The 8,930-nt window shown below is 34.2% G+C and overlaps 1 protein-coding gene across 2 annotated transcripts; it reads right to left on the bottom strand.

Annotated features, from left to right (window-relative positions):
* Window positions 1-977: 977 nt before the first annotated feature.
* On the bottom strand, window positions 978-5,236 carry LOC145088904 (Protein kinase superfamily protein). 2 transcript variants are annotated; one of them, XM_079027373.1, is made up of 5 exons: window positions 4,963-5,236; window positions 2,570-3,924; window positions 2,314-2,494; window positions 1,754-2,207; window positions 978-1,582 (listed from the first exon to the last, which is right to left on the bottom strand). In XM_079027373.1, the coding sequence occupies exons 1-5, from the start codon at window positions 5,226-5,228 to the stop codon at window positions 1,235-1,237; spliced, it is 2,604 nt and encodes an 867-aa protein (XP_078883499.1). In that variant the 5' UTR covers window positions 5,229-5,236; the 3' UTR covers window positions 978-1,234. The 2 variants fall into 2 exon arrangements, with proteins under 2 accessions (XP_078883499.1, XP_078883500.1); XM_079027374.1 differs by having other exon boundaries at window positions 2,570-3,972; window positions 4,963-5,084.
* Between the last annotated feature and the right edge of the window lie 3,694 nt (window positions 5,237-8,930).

The raw sequence follows: 8,930 nt of genomic DNA, 5'->3' as shown, positions 1-8,930 counted from the left end.
ACCTTTTTATAGTAAACTTTTTACTAAATGCTAATTAAACATAATATAAGTTATAAAATTTTTGAGTGTTAAATCATAATTAAGAAAACTTTTGAGTTTCATTAGTTAAAAAATGGGGTTTCAAATGAATGTGGTTTGAGGAAGTTAAAAAATTGGGGGTTTCAAAGATTCGAGAAAAAATGCTAGCTTTATAAGTATATATATATATATATATATATATATATATATATATATATATATATATATATATATATATAAACATGGCACTCAACCGTTTGGTCGGTTTCCCGAGTTGGATGGGTCGGTTTCTGGGCAAAAACCGAAACCGAACCCAATTTTTCGGTTTTTAAAAATTCGAAACCTTAACTGTCGGTTTTGCTTCGGTTTCGGTTTCTTCGGTTTTGGTCGGTTTCCCGGTTTTTTGTTTCGGGTTTGCTCACCCCTACAAAAAACAAACAATACTTAAAACTTTAATGTTGGGTTGGAAATATATTAGAGTTGTGGCATATACCAATATGATGCATATTTTGTTTTTTGTAATGCTTAATTTATTTTAACATCTTTATGTGGAAGTGGCATGGGCCCGGACGCTTACAAGTTACCTTTACGAAATATTTAAATGCATGCTTCAAATTGGGGATGTCTCCTTCATTTAACCCAAGCTTTGTAGATTAATAGTATTTTGAATGGTAAAGACAAAGAATATTTGGTCCTACCAACCACATTCCAAGCTTAAAGACGTGAAAAAAGTTATTGACATCATGAAATGTTTAAATTTGTGTAATTGTGTCAATACTTATGTGTTTTTGTTAAAGAAACGAAAAAAAAAAAACCATAGTACGTCAATATGAATTTGTTTAATGGATTAACGTCTGTATTAGAGTTTGTTTCTTTTCCCTACAATTTACTTTTCACATTATTATGTATGTTTGTATTAAAAATATTTTTTCCAAACTATCATATTTATAAACTAAAAAAATATCAATTACAACCTCCCAAAGATTATCTCCAATTCATTTACACATAATCGAACATACTCATAATCACTTATCATTTATGCTATTGTTAGTAAGATAAGTCAATCACTTAGTTAGACTTTAACTTAACATAATGAAAATCGAATTGAGCAAACAAATGATCTATAGTTCATTGACATTTCCCTAAACATTTTACAACCAATCTTGAAATGAAAAAAGGTTGAATGTTGTTGTAGTCCCTCTTTGTTCCATCAACATCATCTCGGTGACATTGTAGAGTAACTACATGTTGCACGAGACGATGGTTGACTTGTCATGTTGGTGATAGTGAAAGAGCTAAATTGGTTAAATTCTCGTTTCATTGCCCTGTAAACATGGTCTAACCCTTCTTCAATAAGCTCTAAAACTGATTGTGGCATTGGTGGCTCATTCACCTCTACCGAACCTTCCAACATCATCACCACCTCACTCATCGAAGGTCGCATGTTCACATCGTCTTGTATGCACCAAAAACCGACCTTCAGTGTTCTTAAAAGCTCCTCGGCATCTACTGCCCCTTCTAGTCGTCTATCCGCTATCTTCATCACTTCTCCGTTTCTCATTTCCTATAAAAAAAAATCTCATAAATTAGTAACTAACGTTTTGTTTCTTTTTTTACATAACAAGATATCTGTATTATATATAGAAAGAAATTTTTTGAGAAAATACGTGAAATTTGTGAAATGGAGGAAAAATTAATGAAAGAAAATTTGTAAAAGAACAAATGAGTATTGTACCTTAAAAGCCCATCCGGGGAAAAAGAAATTATCTGCATCATAGTTCATATCAAGGTTTCTCCGCCCACCAACAATTTCTAACAAAAGCATTCCATAACTATAAACATCCGCTTTTACAGTTACAGGACGATTGCTAATCCATTCAGGAGCCAAATAGCCTCGTGTTCCTCGGACCATGGTCACAACCTGTGAGTGCTCCCTTCCCATCAACTTAGCCAATCCAAAATCGGAAACCTTTGGACAAAAATTTTCATCCAAAAGAATATTCTCCGGCTTGATATCACAATGTATTATCCTATTCCTACATTGCTCATGAAAATACGCAATGCCTTGTGCTGTACCTACCGCTATTTGAAACCGAGTTGGCCATTCCAAGAGCCTCTCTCGAGTTTTACGTGAATGAAATAACCATTTGTCTAATGATCCATGTTTCATGAACTCGTACACGAGAAGTCTGCATTTAGTTACAATATTAATTAATTCACATTTTAACTAACTAAAAATACAACTTTTTAATACTCCATCACTTTAATGTTGTTAACAACTAATGAACTTTATACCTTTGTGAACCTTCGGAGCAATACCCGCATAAGCGAACCAAGTTCATGTGATGCATTGACCCGATGGTGTTTACTTCGGTTACAAATTCTCTTTCTCCGTGTGGCAGCATTTTGTCCAGCCTTTTCACTGCGATTAGTGTCCCATCTCCTAAAGTTCCCTTGTAAACACTCCCAAATCCACCTAAAAAGTAAAATTTTAGGGAAATTTCATACTATATCAAACAAAAATATCGACAATATATATAACTTGAAATACCTGTTCCGAGTAACTCGGAAAAATGATTTGTGCTGTTTTGTAGAATGCGAAAGTTAAAATTATGAGGAGCTTCCGAGACAATTATGGAATTCTTGAGGGCTCTTTTTAAACCTCTCCTTTTATGAACGTAGATGTAAAGCAGACAACTTAAGAGTCCAATAAGAACAAGCATGCTGAGGGTAATGGGAACAACCAAAACCTTCGTGCGAGTGCTGTTGCTCATCCCTGAATCGTTTTTCTGTTCACTACTGGAAGATGCATTCGACTGAACCTTAACGAACATGGTTGAACCTGAATCCTCGAATCCACCAAACTCTAAGCTCCGTAACACCCAACAATACGGGGTCTCTTGGCTTAGCCCATAAACGGAAGCAACACAATCGCAATCGGATAAACATGCATCACCACATTTTGAAACTGTTGGGATGTCGCTATAATTTGCTATCACAGCTGATTCTAAGTAATAGTAATTTGTTTGGTTAACTGTTTGGATTTTGAATTGGGAATTAGTCGAGTTTTGGCGGGGAGCTCTGCAGTTTCCGGTGAATGATGAGTTTGATGTACACCGGAAATCATTTCCCTTGGTGGAAGAACCTGGCAAGCATTCGCAAGAAGCATTTGTTTTGCTTCTGTCCAAATTACATATCCCGTTTCCGCAAGCTCCGGCGATGTCGCATGGGTTTGAAACGGCCGCCCATTCCGGTACCCACTGTCGGGATCCATTAACGTCGTCGTCCCAACGATATAGCCGAAGGTTACCGTTAGTTTCAAGAATTAGCCTTCGTAGAACTGCCGGTCTGTTTGTTATGTTACTAGCGGATGATAATTCGCTTTTGTCGTTGTCATTCTTGTAAACGTACACTGCTCCAACGGAATCTCCGCCGTAAACAACACCAAAACTTCCAGCTTGGCCAAGCACCGCCACAACATCGCCGGTGACGTTAGAGAATTCAGGTGTTTCCCAGTACGAATAATTAGATTGCGCTTCCATGGATAAATTATAAGGATCTGCAAGTAGGTTGTACGTCAAACCTAAACTAAGTGAAGTAGGTTGTTGTTGTATTTTCAAAGTGTAATAACCGCCGCCGCGAGTGGGTATCCGTGACGAAGTCAACTCGACGGAGATTGTCAAAGGTTGACCAGGCAAGAGGGTGTCCGATGGGTGTGAGAAGCTTTGCCACGCTATGTCTTGGTTGCTGGTATAGAGAATGAGGTTGCCGTTTTCTAGTAACTCCATAGATTGGACACCGGCGTCGGTGGTGTTTGAGGTCCATGCGGTGGTCCTGCCGTCAGTAAGGACTAAGTTTCCAGTTGTATCAAGTTCCAAGATAGCGTCTTTTGTGACTGGAGCGTTTCTATTGAGAAGGTATTCAGACAAAATTAATGCATCGTGTTATTATTACCTGCAAAAATTGTAGTAAAGACTAATGCATCCTATATAGGTGGGCATCCGGACAATTAGCTAATTTGGATCTGACCCGAAACTTGTTAAAAAGTCCGGTCCATAGTAGTAAAAAAGCCCAGTGGTCTGACCAGTTAAAGGAAGCCCATATTCATAAGAAGTTTCTTTTGTCTTTTCGTTCAATTTTAGTTAATAACCTTAATTTAGAAAGAGATTAAAAGCAGTAAAAACAGACCGATCCTATGTATGGTTTGAAATAAATGAAATGAAATGTCTAGTTTGTTAAAGATCTATAGGACTAGGCCCGGTAAAACCATAAGCATGGATCACTTACACTTACAGGAGACCCGGATTTTTGGGATTGATTTATATATATAACCAATCACAGGCCCAATCCCAAAATCCATTATTGGGCCTCAAGCGATCCCTGCCATGGCCTTTTCAGAGCCTAGTCTTATAAATAGAATAGTAAACCACACCATTACGTGGTGGTAAATCGATTTTTGGTATGCCAATATTTTGAACCGTAGATCTTCTTTATATAATTTGGAATATCTACTGTAGGTGCGATAAATTCCATGGTAAGGACAAACACAAATAAATTTTCAAGTGATACACTGACACAAAAATCTTAGCAAAAGAAAAATGAATATAAACATTCATACTCACTAATGAAAATTTCGAATCCTAGTTTATTGAACAAAGATAGCAATAACATTAAATCATCAATAGTTTAATAAACATTCAAAAACTCTGTAAACAATAATTTTTTAAACACAACTAAAGAAACTGAAAATACGTTTCTTTCTAAATTGATTTGGTTTTTCAACTAGGCATACGCCAACATTGTCCGTAGCGTGGGGTTGCCCATGATGTGATTGTATGTCTCACTAGTAACTTAAATACATAACTTATTACAATTACATTAAAAAAAATGGTGTGTAAAATAATATGCATTAACGAAAAAGATATATAGAAGTTACGAACTTACAAATATGCAGACCAAGCAAGAGTGCGGTCTCCTGGAAGATTGGCGAACCAAATTCCCAGTTGGTATCGATTATCTTGTGAACTTGAAGTATCATCTGAAGCTGGAGCAAACCCAAATGCAAAAGTATGATTAGGAGACTCCCATATTTGATTGTTGTTAGCATATAATCTCGAACCCAAACCAACCCGACCCGATATGCAAACAACCACCTCTAGCAAAACAACAAAGAACAAACTCCAAGAAGTAGTAAAGCAATAATAAGCCATTTACGAAAGGCTCATGATACTTAAAAAAAAAAAACAAATGTTTGATGGGTGCATATATACAATAAAGTGGGAAGAAAAATGGGTGCATTTTGAGAATACGTGTACAAGGGTGGGTGAGCTAAATTGTTGAAAAGAGTTGGGGTGGTCGGCTCATTGAGATTTGAGAAGGATTTGGGGAGTTTGAGGACGCGTGTTGAGTGGCATGAGGTTCTACTACCATGGGCCCATGATCAGGGCCACAGCCGTTATGTTGAGCTTGGTGACACTCGCACGTTTCTCTTTTTATGGCATCAGACTCAATTTTCTCGACTTTCACACTTGGGACTTGGCAATCAGGTTATATATATTTCTTAGAGTCGGCAAAAATAGGCTAAATCAACCAACCCAATCGAAAATTAATTGGTTGAGTTGAGATTTTCAATCTGTTTAGATTAAATGGGTCTATCCGTATAACCTATTTGATCAAATAGGTTGGGTTAAATAAATATTATCAACTTATTTTCAAACTACCAACTTATTTAATTTTAATATATAATTAATTGAATAATTATTTAAATATTATCATGTATTAATCTAAATATCAATTTATAAATTACAATGTTGTATTATTATTTATATTTTAAAAAATGCAATCTTGATTCTTATCTTTTTTTTTTTTTTTTTTTTTTTTTTTTCGTTGATAACACTAGTCATTCTTCAAAATTATTTTGAAATTACATATATTTAATGTTATTTGAATAATTTCTTTGTATTTGTGAATTAGGATTGTGTTTTTATTATACTTTGAAAGTTTATTTAAGTTTGGAACTAATTTAAATGGTGTAATCTTTAGTTAATTTATTTACTTTTTTATATTAAATGGGTTAACCCAGGTTTAACTCATTTATTTAATAGGTTGGGTTGAGAATTACATAAACAGATCAATCCAGTAACAACTCATTTATCTGAAATGTTGAGTCGGGTTGGGTTGAACTACCCACCCATTAAAATAAAAAAGTTGGGTTATGTTGAAATCTTCAACCCAATTAATAAACTGGTTGACCCCGAACCTTACCAGATCGATGCATTGTCATTTGTCAGCTCTAATATTTTTTGGGGCCTGATTCTTCCACATGATATTGTTATTTATCCATGAAAAATCTTTACGCATTGATATTTATATAATTAATCAATAATAAAATAATAAAAATAAAGATCCCAAGTTTCATTTTTCCTTTACAGAATCACAACAAAAATAGCCATAAAAAACAAGTTACTCTATCCTACAAATTTACAGATTCATCAAACTAAAAGCTTATATCATGCAAATTCAAAGATTCATCATAACAGAAACTTACCATTGCAAAGTGTTTAATTCAATGATTCATCATTTCAGAAATTTATCATTACAAAAAAATGACGACATATTATTCAATCCACATGCACACAGGATTGGCCCAAGGGGAGGGCCAGCTGGGCCATCGCCCCGGGCATCATTGGGTTAGGGGGCATCAAATTTACAGTCGGTCTTATGGGTATGTGTACTTCAAGGCGGCAATTGAAAGAATGAACAGCGGGAGAAATAAGTGCATAATCAAGAGAACGTCTCATGCGTAAGTTGAAGTAATCGGCAGTAAATTGTTTGGTAACATCACAAGTCGCATTACAATTCACACAATCACACACCTAAATCGAGGAGTCGCTCGGGATAAATAAGGGCTTAATCACCATTACCGATTTACTTTTTCACTGATTTTTCAATTCTCCTCTCTTTCTCTAGTTCTCCCAAATCATAAAATATAATCGAATAGGGTTTATACCATGGCCCATTTCTTTGATTGTAATTCATATTCTTGGTATTGTGAGTGAAAAATCGATTCACTCTCTAGACATTTTGATTGTAATCGATTCACTGATTCTCCAAACTTTTTGAGTGAAGTTTCTCATAAATCAAAATTGTAATTCTTTATTCTTTGCTATGAATCTGATTTAATGGGTTCAAGACTTGTAAGTATAAATCAAAATATACGCTTCTGACTTAGAAATGTTTTCTTGATTTCAGATTTTTCATCTTTACTTTTTCTTGAATTAATCTTTGTGTTTTCAAGATTTCATGTCATGTTTGTGTTTTTGATATATTTCTTGTTTTTGATATATTTCTTTAGGTTGTAATGTTCAACATTACAACATTCAATGTTCCTTGTGAATTAAATCATTCTTGAAGTCTTTGAAAAGGTATGTTGAGTTTTTATTTTTCCTAATTGCTAATAATTAAAGGATAAATGTATCACATGATACTAATTACTCCCCAGAAAACTTATAAATACAAGCTAATTGTGTTTGCATATGCTGCTCAATTTAAGGACCTCTATTAACTTTGTTTGAAGTATTAATATATACTCTAAATGGTATATTAGATAAGAAGATATATGTTTTATCTATTTGATTATAGGGTATTATCGAAATGGAAAATTGTTGAATCTACATAATAGGTTGAGTCTGATTGACTTACCGACTTTTTGTTTTGCCTATTTAATTTTATGAGTAATATGTAGTAAGAAAAGAACACCAATTTTGCAACGGTTTAGTTATGAATTGCAAAATTGGTGTAGAGAATAATCCAGGTGCATATTTTTTGTTGATATTTTCTATTAAAATGCTTTGCAATTTTGAATATTGAAAGTCAATTTTTAGCAAACATTAACTACAATAGGATAATTGATATTTTTGCTTCAAAAAGCCTTATGAAAACATCATTTTAGAAGATGTTTGCAAGTTTTAATTTGCATAGCTATTTTTTTCAAATGAAAAATGCGTTGCATCTTCGTTCAATAAATCTATGGTATATATGGGTTCAGTATAAATATATAGGGGCATCATCAAATGTCTTTACCCGGGGCATAAAATACTTATGAACCGGTCCTGCATGCACAACATTGAAAAAGAAAACATTTTTTTTATTAACCTTTTGCAGGGTGTTAGAAACATAACAAATCAATTAATAATACCAATTAGATGTTAAAAAAAGAACATTTGATAATCACAGAACAACCTACCTATCAAATGAACTTCAGATTAACACGCAACACACAAATACTAATCGGTAATTAATGATGAACACACACCGACGAGAATTATAGACACTCCATCGAGTGTTCTAGGTCAAGGAAGGGCCTTTGATTGAGCATACTGACGGGAATTGCAGATGAACACACATACACTGATAGATTCGAGCGTAAACACGAGAACAAACACACATACACGATCAATATTTGGATGAATGACAGGAGGAAAACATCAATTTTTGGAGCATAGCGACAGGAATTCTAGATCAATGAGTGGTTGTTGGAGTGGGAGGAAGAAGCAACATATATGTATTCATGTTCACTAACCACTTAAGAGTGGGAGGACGAAGCAGATGTTGTAGAGTGAAGAAGCATTGACGACTGAAGAAGTATCGGTGAAGGAGGAGCAAGGAAGGAGGAATAATCGGACATTCTTGGAAAGTAGGACTCTCTAACTTCATTATCTATTAATTTAATTTATATAAATTAAATTAAGGGGCATAAGTAGATGATTGAAAAGTCTCCGTGGAAAACTCAGGGCTTATATTTTTTTCTTATTCAATTTTATGACAACAAATGTCAAATCTTATATTAACGTGTTTTGAATTATAAATGATAAATTATAAAAGGAATTCTTAACATTTTGATAAATTTGTTT

This window comes from Lactuca serriola, chromosome 2, assembly GCF_051521515.1.
Source record: "Lactuca serriola cultivar US96UC23 chromosome 2, Lser_US96UC23_V15, whole genome shotgun sequence".
Taxonomy (NCBI): Eukaryota; Viridiplantae; Streptophyta; class Magnoliopsida; order Asterales; family Asteraceae; genus Lactuca; species Lactuca serriola.
The sequence above is the reverse complement of the archived record's forward strand: the minus strand, read 5'-3'. Positions and strand labels throughout refer to the sequence as shown.